This window comes from Macaca fascicularis, chromosome 12, assembly GCF_037993035.2.
Source record: "Macaca fascicularis isolate 582-1 chromosome 12, T2T-MFA8v1.1".
In the NCBI taxonomy this organism is placed as follows: domain Eukaryota; kingdom Metazoa; phylum Chordata; class Mammalia; order Primates; family Cercopithecidae; genus Macaca; species Macaca fascicularis.
The window spans coordinates 113,686,078-113,698,333 of record NC_088386.1 but is presented as its reverse complement, the minus strand read 5'-3'; the positions used below and the strand labels follow the sequence as shown (position 1 = coordinate 113,698,333).

Sequence of the window (12,256 nt, the reverse complement as noted above, 5' to 3'; positions counted from 1 at the left end):
GGCTCAAGGCTAGCCTGAAATTTATCTGCTACCTTCTCCCTGAAGAATGGATCTGGGTTAATGTCCTCACCCACCCCGGCTCCCATGACTCCCCCTTGGGTTGGTTTCTTCCAGCCTGCAATGTGCTCTTCGTCAACTCTGTGGACATGGAGTCACTCACTGGGCCACAGGCCATTTCCAAAGCCACATCTGAGACATTGGCTGCAGACCCCACGCCAGCTGCCACCATCGTTCACTTCAAAGTCTCTGCCCAGGGAATCACTCTGACTGACAACCAGAGAAAGTAAGACTCCTGTGCCTGCTCCTGGGTGGGGTTCTCCTTCCTGTGACCCATCTGTTCATCCATGTACCCACCCATTTACCAATTGATTAATTCCTTGCACCCAACTTCTCATCTACCCTCCTGTCCATCTGTCTTGCATCTACCTCCCATCTACCCAGCTACTTATCCATCCATCCATCCATCCATCCATCCATCCATCCATCCATCCATCCATCCATGCATCTACCCATCCATCCATCCATCCATCCATCCATCCATCCATCCATCCATCCATCCATGCATCTATCCATCCATCCATCCATCCATCCATCCATCCATCCATCCATCCATCCATCCATGCATCTATCCATCCATCCATCCATCCATCCATCCATCCATCCATCCATCCATCCATCCATGCATCCATGCATCCATCCATCCATCCATCCATCCATCCATCCATCCATCCATCCATCCATGCATCTATCCATCTAATCCCTGCATTCATTCATCCCTCATCTATCCCTGACCACCCATTTTTCCCTTCATCCATCTATATCTCCATTCTTCTATCCATCTACCCATTCATCCATCCTTCTGTGAGAATTTGCCAGCATTGCGTATATGGCTGTAAATACAACTGATAAAAAGGACCTGCTTTCTAGGAGCAGAGCCCATCCAGTTGGACTCTCTCCTAACAGTGTCCCCGGCCTCTTTGCTTCTTCTTCCAACCCCTCCCCACATTTCCTATTCCTCAGTGCCAGTTTCCTCCTTTCCCAGCCCCTGGCATTTGGGATAATTCTATGGCACATCTGTCTCCGTACATTGCTTAGGTTGCCAGTGTCAGCAGCTCAGGCCATCTTGCTCATAAGAGAGAGGTTGTGTGGACCTGTGATAGCCACAGATGGTGGAAAGGTGGCCTGACCTGCTGGTGGAAGGAGGGGAAAAGCAGCCCCGTTAGCACTCATTCTCTGTTTATCTGATGTCTGTGCTGCAGGCTCTTTTTCAGACGCCACTACCCCCTCAATACTGTCACCTTCTGTGACCTGGATCCACAGGAAAGAAAGTAAGTCTCTTGTACACACCTTCCCTCCTACATAGCTCTTTTCCCTCCCACACGTCTGTGTGGGTGCATGCATGTGCATGTGTATGTGTGTACATTCTCCATTCAGCTGGAAGATCTGCCCATGTGTGAATAATCGTGTTGGGTATCTTTTGAGTCTTTCCCACTATAGATATGGGGACTCTCCTAGGGACTCAGTGCCCATGGCCACCCCTTCTGTCATGCCCTGACCCTGAACCTGCCTCTCCTCTCCACGATGGGGAGAGCCCCTCAGGAGGCAGGCCGCAGTGTTCTCTCCACCTTGAATGCATCTCTGTGTGAGCTTGGGCAGCTCCTGTGCCCTGGGAATGGGGGGTCGGTCCCCTGGCTTCCTGCAGAAGGTCTGGCTGTGTGTGGGGCTGGGCTCTAGGGAGAAAGTACGGTGATTTACCCTGAGCCCACTTTCTCTCCACAGGTGGATGAAAACAGAGGGTGGTGCCCCTGCTAAGTAAGTGTGACTTCTTACCCCCCACCCAGCAGGCTGGCCTTTGTACTTCACAGTGAGGGAAGCATGGGGCACATTTAGAAACCAGGGCCAGGGGTAGGGAAAGAGCAGCAAAACCCTTTGTGCCGAGGTCACTCAGCTTCCAAGCGAAGCTTGACCAGGCATACAGGCCTTTTGCCTTGTCCTTCCTCCAGGCCAGAGGCCCAGCCTCTGGTCTAGCCACCTTCATTCTCCCAGGGTCAGAAGCAGCAGGGATGGCAGGAAGTGGACGGAAAACAGAGTCTCATTGGAAGCAATGGAAGTGGGGCAGGGGTTGCTTACGTGATCTTTTCTGCCCCAATTCTAGCTGCCTTTATTCTTGTTCTTGCTTTTTTGGGCTTTCCTATGAGTCTTGTGGCCAAGCAAGGCAGCCTTACCAGAATGTGGAGCCCAGAAGGTCTGAATTCTGGGGATGGCCTGGGACCTTTGGGTGGATTCCTCCATCCAGTGGACATGTCCTAGGGGCCTCCAAGGAACTCAGATCCTGCTTGGGTCTCTGACCCTGCCCTCAGGAGGCCCATTGGCCCAGCAGATAAGATAGATGTCTAAATAGCACTAAGATGCTTCTGTGACTTTCAAACTGTGTTCCAAGGATCCTAGCATCCTTGGATTGCACCTGGTGTTCAGAAGGGAGGGAAAACTCTGCTGCTCTTTGCAGTTGTCTATCAGTAGGAACTAGGCTTTTCTCACAGTCACAAAACCAAAACAAAATATAGGCATAACCTGGGGTCTGAAGCTGACATGAGACTGTCACTATGATCTGTCATCCACTTTTCACTTTGTCAGGATTATTCCAACAACCCTATTATCCTCATTGATTGACTTTATAATAGGTAAATGTCATGCATTTGGAGCTGTAAAATACTGCTTTCACCTTTATACATGCAAACTTCATACAAGGTTGCTTTAGAAAAACAAAATGTTCACTGTTAAAAAAAAAATGTCAGTTGCAAGGGAGGGAGAGGCAGCAAGAGAGTTCAGCTTCCATCTGGGGAGCTCATGCAAGAGAACACATTAGCACCTCAGAGAGGTGGAAAGAGCAGATATTTAAGGATGGGTCTTCAAAGACAGGTTCAATTTGGACAGGTCAAAATGAGAATGGGAGTAGGAGGGACTATTTCAGGGGAGGGGCCTCATGGCCACCAGACTGCAGGCTCCCTGAGGGAAGGGCCATGTCTGGCACATGGGGAGGCTGGTAAATATTTGTTGAGTGAAGAAATGAGAGAACAGAGGCTGGAAGAGCATGAGGATGCCTCAGTCCGAATGAATGGACTGACTAGTCTATCACATGGTCAGTGATGGCAGCTTAGGAGACGCCATGTGGGATGGTGGGGCTCAGCCCTGTCCAGGCTTCATAGGATCATCAGTGCTGCGAGTCCCTGCATCTCCCATGTCTCTGCTGGCCACGGCGGCAGGCTGGAACTTCGTGTTTGAAGGTGCTTGTGCTCACTCACCACAGGGCCCTGTGAGGGGAGAGGGTCAGGGACAGAAGGGAGCGGGGCCCCTAAGCCTGGAAATCCCTCTTTTCCTCCTTCAGGAGCTGGTTTTGAGTTGAACCTCCTGCTGAAGAGGCTTTGATGGGTGGGACAGAGGCCACAGGGAGAGGCTGAGCAGGGCAGTGGGCTAACAGGGAATCATGACAGGGACAAGGCGAGGCCAGCCAGGGATCTCAGGTGCAAAATTCAAGGAGATGTTAGCTCTTGGGATCTTGCAAGGGCTCCCTCCTGCCCTTAGGGGCTGAGGCTTCTTGCCTGGATCTATTCCTTGTGGCAGATGACAGGATTGGTCTATTGCGGGAGCCTGGGCGCCACAGCTGAAAGGAATATCAGGGGAGGGCAGGCTCGGTGCTCCCGTCAGGTGCAGTTGCTGGGTCTCCATCCTGGTAGACACCCACAGCCAGGGCTGGCATGCTCCCTCCCTCTGCCAGGATCACCCCCACCCCTTCTCAGGGTCCGAGCCAGCCAGGAAAGGCAGATTCTGGGGGCTGCCCTGTGGACCCCAGCTCCCCGCTCCACCTGGGCATTACCCCAGGCCTTTGGCCCTGTTGCTCCCGGCCCCTGAAACAAGGCTGGGGGAGCACAGCTGTAGGAAATGCAGGATTGTGTGTGTGTGTGTGTGTGTGTGGTGCATATATGTTGTGTTTGTGTGTGTGGTGTTTGGTGTGTATATGTTGTGTATGTGTGTGGCCTGTGTATGTATGTATGCATGGTTTGTGTATGTGTGTGGTATATGTGTGTGTGGTGGTATGTGTGGTGTGTGCAGTGGTGTGTGTGTGGTGTGTGCATGTGATGTGTGTGATGGTGTATATGTGTGTGGTGATATGTGTTGTGTGTGTGTGATGGTGTGTATGGATGTGAGGGTGTGTATGTGTGTGGTGGTTTGTGTGGTGGTATGTGGGTGGTGTGTATGTATGTGGTGGTGTGTATGTGTGGTGGTGTGTGTGTGGTGTGTGTAGTGGTGTGTGTGATGGTGTGTATGTGTGTGGTAGTGTGTGTGGTGTTATGTGGGTGGTGTGTATGTGTGTGGTAGTGTGTGTGTGGTGTGTGTGCGTGGTGGTGTGATGGTGTGTATGTGTGTGGTGGTTTGTGTGGTATGTGGGTGGTGTGTATGTATGTGGTGGTATGTGTGTGGTGGTGTGTGTGTGGTGTGTGTGATGGTGCATATGTGTGTGGTTGTGTGTGGTGTGTGTGGTGTTATGTGGGTGGTGTGTATGTGTGTGGTAGTGTGTGTGTGGTGTGTGTGGTGTTATGTGGGTGGTGTGTATGTGTGTGGTGGTATGTGCGTGGTGTGTGTGGTGGTGTGTATGTGGTGGTGTGTGTGTGGTGGTATGTGGGTGGTATGTATGTGATGTGTCAGTGTGGTGGTGTGTGTGGTGTGTGGTGTGTGTGATGGTGTGTATGTGTGTGGTGTGTGTGTGGTGGTGTGTGTGTGGTGGTGTGTGTGGTATATGTGTGGTAGGTGTGTGTGGTGTTATGTAGGTGGTGTGTATGTGTGTGGTGGTGTGTGTGTGATATGTGGGTGGTGTGTATGTGGTGTGTGTATGTGGTGTGTGATGGTGTGATGAGTGTGGTGGTGTGTAGTGTGTGTGATGGTGTGTATGTGTGTGGTGGTGTGTGTGTGGTGGTATGTGGGTGGTGTGTGTGTGGTGGTGTATGTGGTGTGTATGTGTGTGGTAGGTATGTGTGTAGTGGTGTGTGTGGTGTGTGTGCTGTGTGTGTGTGGTGGTATGTGTGTGATGGTGTGTATGATGGTTGTGTGTGTGATGGTGGTGTGTATGTGGGTGGTGTGTGTGTGTGTGGTGGTGTGTGTGGTGTGTATGTGTGTGGTAAGTGTGTGTGTGGCGGTGTGTGTGGTGTGTGTGCTGTGTGTGTGTGGTATGTGGGTGGTGTGTATGTGTGTGGTGGTGTGTATGTGTGTGGTAGGTGTGTGTGTGTGGTGGTGTGTGTGTGGTGTGTGTGTGCTGTGTGTGTGTGGTGGTATGTGTGTGATGGTGTGTGTGTGTGTATGTGGTAGTGTGTGTGGGGTGTGTATGTGTGTGGTGGTATGTGGGTGGTATGTGTGTGGTAGGTGTGTGTGTGGTGGTGTGTATGATGGTGTGTGTGTATGTGGTGGTGTGTGTGGGATGTGTATGTGTATGGTGGTATGTGGGTGGTATGTGTGTGGTAGGTGTGTGTGTGGTGGTGTGTGTGGGATGTGTATGTGTATGGTGGTATGTGGGTGGTATGTGTGTGGTAGGTGTGTGTGTGGTGGTATGTGTGTGATGGTGTATGTGTGTGATGGTGTATATGTGTGGTGGTGTGTGTGATGGTGTGTGTGTGTGTGGTGGTGTGTGTGGGGTGTGTATGTGTGTGGTGTGTGTGTGGTGGTATGTGGGTGGTATGCGTGTGGTAGGTGTGTGTGTGGTGGTATGTGTGTGGTGGTATGTGGGTGGTGCGTATGTGTGTGGTGTGTATGTGTGTGGTAGGTGTGTGTGTGGTGTTGTATGTGTGGTGTATGTGTGCTGTGTGTGTGTGGTGGTGTGTGTGTGGTGTGTGTGATGGTGTGTGTGTGTGGTGGTGTGTGTTGGGTATGTGTGTGGTGGTATGTGGGCGGTGTGTATGTGTGTGGTGGGGTGTGTGTGTGGTGGTGTGTGGTGGTGTGTGGTGTGTATGTGTGTGGTGTGTGTGTGCTGTGTGTGTGTGGTGGTATGTGGGCGGTGTGTATGTGTGTGGTGGTGTGTGTGTGTGGTGGTATGTGTGTGATGGTGTGTATGAGTGTGGTGGTATGTGGGCAGTGTGTATGAGTGTGGTGGTGTGTGTGTGTGGTGGTGTGTGTGTGATGGTGTGTATGAGTGTGGTGGTGTGTGTGTGTGGTGGTGTGTGTGTGATGGTGTGTATGAGTGTGGTGGTGTGTGTGTGTGGTGGTGTGTGTGTGATGGTGTGTATGAGTGTGGTGGTGTGTGTGTGTGGTGGTGTGTGTGTGATGGTGTGTATGAGTGTGGTGGTGTGTGTGTGTGGTGGTGTGTGTGTGATGGTGTGTATGAGTGTGGTGGTGTGTGTGTGGTGGTGTGTGTGTGATGGTGTGTATGAGTGTGGTGGTGTGTATGGCACACAGCGAACAGCCGAATCCCCCTTTGCTAACTTTAGCTGCCATGGTCCTGCGGTAGGGAGAGGGGTTTCCATCGGAATCTCCAGCTGTCCTCATTTCCCCATCTCACTCTAATTAGCAACATGCTGGCTGGGAGGGGGCCTGAGCTCACATTCTGTTCTCTGCCCTCATATTTTTAACTCTGTTTTGCAAAGAGAACACTGGGTCACTCCAGGCCTGCGGGTGGGGGTGGGGAATGGGTGTGGGGTCCACCTTCCCTTTTTATTTTCTGGCTTCCAAGGTTCTTGAGCCCAGGAAGAATCAGTGTGTGTGTGAAGGGGTGTGAACTACTTGACCTTTGTCTCCCTGACCTTGTGGTGTCTGAGGAGGCCCAGCTCTTTGCAGGCAGACAGCACTTTCCTGATTGGCATATGTGTTGTGTGTCAGAACAGTCAGTAGGGGTAGGGCTGGGATGGGCGGGGAGAGGCCTGTCTAGGAATGTTCCCATTTTATTTTGGTCTCCTCCCCACCCCTCACTATCCAGCTTTGTCAGTCCCCTGCAGCTTCCCTCGCACCCCTCCAAGGCGGATTTCTGCCCATCCTTAAACAAGGCGGGACACTGTTTCCAGGCCTTGGCTTGCAGTCAGGAGAGTGCACAGAGGATTCTCTTCTGTGCCTCTCTGAGTCCCTGATGCTGAGGCTTACTGGAGGGATGGGGGAGAAAGGCTGGCCTGAGACCAGCTTGCTTACCTGGGCTGCTGTCTACCTCCTGGGGTTCCATTTGCCCTCCCCTCATGCCCATTGCCCTCTCCTGCCTGCAGGCTCTTCGGCTTTGTGGCCCGGAAGCAGGGCAGCACCACGGACAACGCCTGCCACCTCTTTGCTGAACTTGACCCCAACCAGCCGGCCTCTGCCATCGTCAACTTCGTCTCCAAGGTCATGCTGAACGCCGGCCAAAAGAGATGAACCCTGCCTCTTGCCCAGGGCCAGTGCCTTGGGGAAGGGGCGCGTGGGGAGGGGACCCGTGAATCCTGACCACTCTTGAACCCAGAAGGAGGACTTTGGGCCAATTTCGGAGGAGAGAAGAAAGTGCAACGTGGGGAGAGGGAAGTGAATTGCAGAGGGGAGGGGGAAGAGAGAGAGAGAAAGAGGGAAAGCAAAAGATGGAGGAGAAGAACTTGGATTCCCCTGGGTAGATGGAAACTGCAAAAACCCAAAGCCTCCAAAACTAACCAGGTCCGCCTAATACCCCCTCCCTACCCCGAGAAGATGGAGGTCCTCAAAAGAGAAGGAACAAACCTCCTTGGGAATCCACAATTTTGGCGGGGGGGTGGATGGAAAAGCTCTGTCTCCTTAACTCAACTGCTTTGCAAAGGGAAATCAAGCTGGGAGAATCTTTTTCTGGCCACCTGTAGGGTAGATTGTCAAACCAAACAGAGCCACCGTGGGACATCAAGTGGCAGAACTTGTTCGCTTGAAAGTATCTCAGACCCAAGGCACCTCAGGTCTCTTTGCTGTGCCTTCACTATATTGTTGTGTGAGTGTGTGTCTGCACCCACATCCTCACACATTGATCTAGTTCAGCCTTTATCCACTCGAATTATAAACAGCTCGGCTTGTCCTTGTCCCATGTGTTTGTAGACACACATGCATATTGTCCAAAGATTAGGGTTGGCGGTGGCAGGCCAGCTGTGGGTGGCAGAGGCTCTCTCCTGGTGCCTGCACCTGCACTCTAGTGGCCCTGGGTGCCGCCAGACCCTTCTCCTCTGCAAAGACCCCAGCAGGAGTGGGAGGGTCTGCAATGGCATCACCCTGTCCCGCCTTGGCCAGAAGGCTGGAGCTTTGGTTTGAGGAGGTAGAAATATGTGTGTCCATATGAAGAGATCTGTCAGAACAGGCAGCTGTTGAGCTCGGAGTGTCTTCCCCAAGGCCTGTGGCTCAGCAGCAAGGAAGGCAATGTGCTCCTGCTGGGGCCCTGGACTCTGCCTTAGCTCCCACCTCTCAGCCCTGTTCCTGGGTTTCATGCCCCAGCACCAGCCTTATCTCAGACCTGCTTACCTGCATGATGCCTTTTCAGGGGCTGGGGATTGAGCCTTCCTGCTCTGCCCAGCCCTGTTCTATTCTGCAGGGTCCCTGTGTTGGAATTCACCCTGGGGAACCTGCTTCCTGCTCAGTGAGGCTCAGGGGAGAAACCTGGAGTCCTTATCCTCCCCTCTGTAAGTGTTTTAGGGTCTGGCTTTTGCAGGCACCCTCTGACCTCAGCAGAGCTCCTGGGGCTGCTACCTGTACACCGTATCGCCTACCTACAATGCCAAACCTCACTGTCACCCTTTCTGCCTTGGTTTCCCCAGCTGAGCCACACTGCCCATGCAGCAGAGGGCAGAAGGCTTGCACTTGGGCCAAAGGGCCTAAGGTCCACTGGACAGTTGGGAAGACACCTGACCACCATTTAAGGACTCTAAGCCAGAATGGAAAATTCACCAGGACTCCATTCTTAAGCCTATGGGGGTCCCCTAGAGAGAGGCATTGTACTGATATATAAATATTATATAATATATACATGAGACATACTGACAGAATCTGTAAGCTAATAAAATGTAAGAAAAGGTTAAAAAAAGAATAGGTAAATTGACAAGAAGTATTTATTGTTTTTCCATATTGCTTTATTGCCTTCCCTGGGTATAAACCAATTCCTATCCCTTTTTACATATGTAAGTAAAGCCTGAAATGTAGGGGGCCTTTGTTCTTGGAGCAGCCAGGGTCTCCTTGCCCTGGCCTTGGCCTTCCCTAGACTGTGTGGGGCTCAGTGTTGGGAGGGGTTGCATATGTTCCACCCTTTGGCCCCGTTACTTTTCAGCAAGCCAGGGGCCCAGCAGTCAGCGCCCAGGATGTGTGGGGAGCTGTCCCTGCCTCTTCAGGCCTGAGCAAGTGTGTGAGCATGCGGGGACATGGGTGTGTGTGGCACACATAGGGGTGTGTATGCCTTTTGTATTTTTTCTCCTCCAAGGAGCTGTGTCAGTGTGGACTTTCTATTTCAGGGAGTTGGAAAGGAGGGTGTCTGCAGAAGGTGGAGAGCAGGGGCAGAGGCCCCACCGGCCACCCCCTGCTTACCAGAGTGAAACCTTGTGCCTGGTGATCGAAGTCCCTCCAAAGTGCTCTTCCTTCTGAGATATTCAAGCCAAATATCTGGGTTTCCCCCTCTCCTCATTCCGTAGCAAACCCCAGTTATCTCCCAAGATAGGAGATATTTCCCATCCCCTTCCTTTGTAAATATATCATCTCCCACTGGACAGCCCAGGAGCCTCTTCCTGGCATGGATGTTCTGTCCACACTTGAGGCTGGGCGATGTATCAGACCCTTCAAGCAGCCTGGCTGGTGCCCGGGACTGAGTCTGGGGTCAGCTTTCATAGTCGCTTTCCTCTTCCTCACCACCCACCGCAGCCCACCTTGCATGCATGACCAGCCCCTCCATTCCAGCCTGAGCTGTGTGTGCCCCTGCGGGAGGACCCATTGATGCCAGAAAGCTGGTAACTCCCTCCCAGCATCCCTGCGGAAGGAGTCAGTTTCTGAGAGTGTGGCCTTTCAAGGTGAATGATGAGGAAGGGTTTCCCAGTCCCCACAGTGGCCCCACCTCTGGGCCCTGCACCAGAGCCCTCCTGTGTCACAGGGAGCTGTGCAGCCATGCACACACCTACGCACACACACCACTCCACGCACACACCACTCCGCACTGCAGTATATTCTTGCCAAAGATTTCCTTTAAAAGAAAGCACTTTTACTAATTATTATTTTGTAAATGTTTATCCTCTTCTGTCTTCTCCCTCCCTCAATCTATTTTACTGTTGTTTATTGTTGAATCTGTGTGTCAGCCAGGAGAGCGCTGTCTGGCCTTGAACATGGGCTGGGATGGGAAAGGGTCTGGGAGAAGATGGGCAAGAAAGAGCCAGGGAGTCATGGCCATCGCAGCGACGCAGACCCCAGCAGGCTCAGTCCCGTGCTGCCGCTAGCTGTCCAGCTGGGTGTCTGGAGGGAAGAGGGTCATGTCCTTTCAGCTGGGGGAGGGGCCCAGTGAGCTCCATGTGGCTCTTTCCCAAGGGGAGCAAGAGGGAAGGATTGGGCGAGAAAACAATGGAGAGGGGACCAGAGAAGGAAAACAGGGAGGAAGTGAGCGGTTTGATCAGCCTGCTAGCATGGTATTCTGGCTCTCTTATTTAGCCAGGCACTTGAGTGACAGATACATCACATTCTAAGTTTGGGAAAGGCCTTTGAGCCACCTCATCTGAGCCTCTCCTCCAGTAGCTCTGAAAGCTGTGGACACCAATGGCCAGGATTCCTTCTCCCCTGGCTTTTGAGGCCCCCTGGGTCTTCCGAGACTGGCCAGGAGAGGGATGGAGGGGCCAGTGGTTGTGTGAGAGCAGGAGGGGCAGTCCTCCTGGACAAGCGTGATGCCCCTATAAAGGGCTCTCAGGAGGTTGGCAAGTAGGGGATTCTGCCTTGTTCTGATGAGCCTGCGCAGGGGCTCCAGGGGAACATGCTGTCCAGGGAACACAGAAGGGTGGTGAGTATGATCAAATCTAGTCTCACTCCCACTTTTCAGTTTCACTCCCACTTTTGTCCATCACTCCTGCCTCCTGGATCTTCTCCCACTTTTTTTTTTTTTTTTTTTCCAGTTTTAGGACCTGGGAAGATCATGTGAGTCAAGGGAGACACCCAATTCTACCCCCACACTCGGGGTCCTCCAAGAGGTTAGGGGGCGGAGTCCCACAGCAGCCCTTTACCCCAGGTCCAGGCCCTGGAATCCTGAGACTTGCGTTTCCTTGGCCAGTGGTAACACAGGACGTGTGTGTGCATGTGCAAGTGTGGATGTATGTATGTGCGTGTGTTTTGCTCATCTCTTTAGGGAACTTGGGGGTAGGGGTTGGAGGTGCTGGGCAATGGAACTTCAAGTTCAATGTTGCCCAGCAGTGAGGGGAATCGGGAGGTGAGGCCTGTAGGGCAACCAGTTGGTGGAGTCTCAGCGATGGCCCAGGTGAGGAGTGGGCCACCCAGAGGGGCAGGGTGGGGGCCTCGTCCCTCTTGGCCCTTCTGTCCTCAAATGTCCAAAATGTTGGAGGACCTCTGTTCATATCCCACGCCTGGGCTCTTGCCAGCAGTGGAGTTACTGTAGAGGGATGTCCCAAGCTTGTTTTCCAGTCAGTGTTAAGCCGTTTGCAACTCTCCTGTGTCTGTGTTTGGTTTGTGCGTGTGTGTGAGAGCACATCAGTGTGTGCAGGCTGCGTTTCCCCATTTCTCTCCTCCCTTCAGACCCGTCATTCAGAACAAATGTAAGAAATCCCTTCCCACCACCCTCCCTGCCTCCCAGGCCCTCTGCGAGAGAAACAAGATCACCCAGCATCCTCCCCCACCCCAGCTGTGTATTTATATAGATGGAAATATACTTATATTTTGTATCATCGTGCCTATAGCCGCTGCCACCGTGTATAAATCCTGGTGTATGCTCCTTATCCTGGACATGAATGTATTGTACACTGACGCGTCCCCACTCCTGTACAGCTGCTTTGTTTCTTTGCGATGCATTGTATGGCTTTATAAATGATAAAGTTGAAGAAAACTCTGTGCCGTTATCTATCTGTGTTGTTTGGACAGGGGTCTGCCACGTCTCTGGTGGGCAAAAAGGGGCCTCTCCAGAGATCCAGGTGGGCTTCAGCAATGCCTCTGGTGGACAGCTCAAATCCTCCCAGCGGCTTCCCCACCATCCGCATTGTGGTTCTGGTTCCATGCGTTTGTTCATTCAGACTCTTTCAGCTGGAAGAGAAACTCAACTCAAACTTGTTTAAGAAAA

The 12,256-nt window shown here is 52.4% G+C and overlaps 1 protein-coding gene across 48 annotated transcripts in view; it reads left to right on the top strand.

The window, feature by feature from the left end:
- Positions 1–12,025, top strand: part of TNS1 (tensin 1) — a 214,210-nt gene extending 202,185 nt beyond the window's left edge. For all 48 annotated transcript variants that reach the window (XM_074010045.1, XM_074010043.1, XM_015432758.4 and 45 more), the window contains 4 exons: positions 115–283; positions 1,260–1,328; positions 1,780–1,812; positions 7,236–12,025. In XM_074010045.1, the coding sequence (XP_073866146.1) occupies positions 115–283; positions 1,260–1,328; positions 1,780–1,812; positions 7,236–7,380 (416 nt within the window). In that variant the 3' untranslated portion in view covers positions 7,381–12,025. The remainder of the gene's footprint in view (positions 1–114; positions 284–1,259; positions 1,329–1,779; positions 1,813–7,235) is intronic.
- Positions 12,026–12,256: the final 231 nt, after the last annotated feature.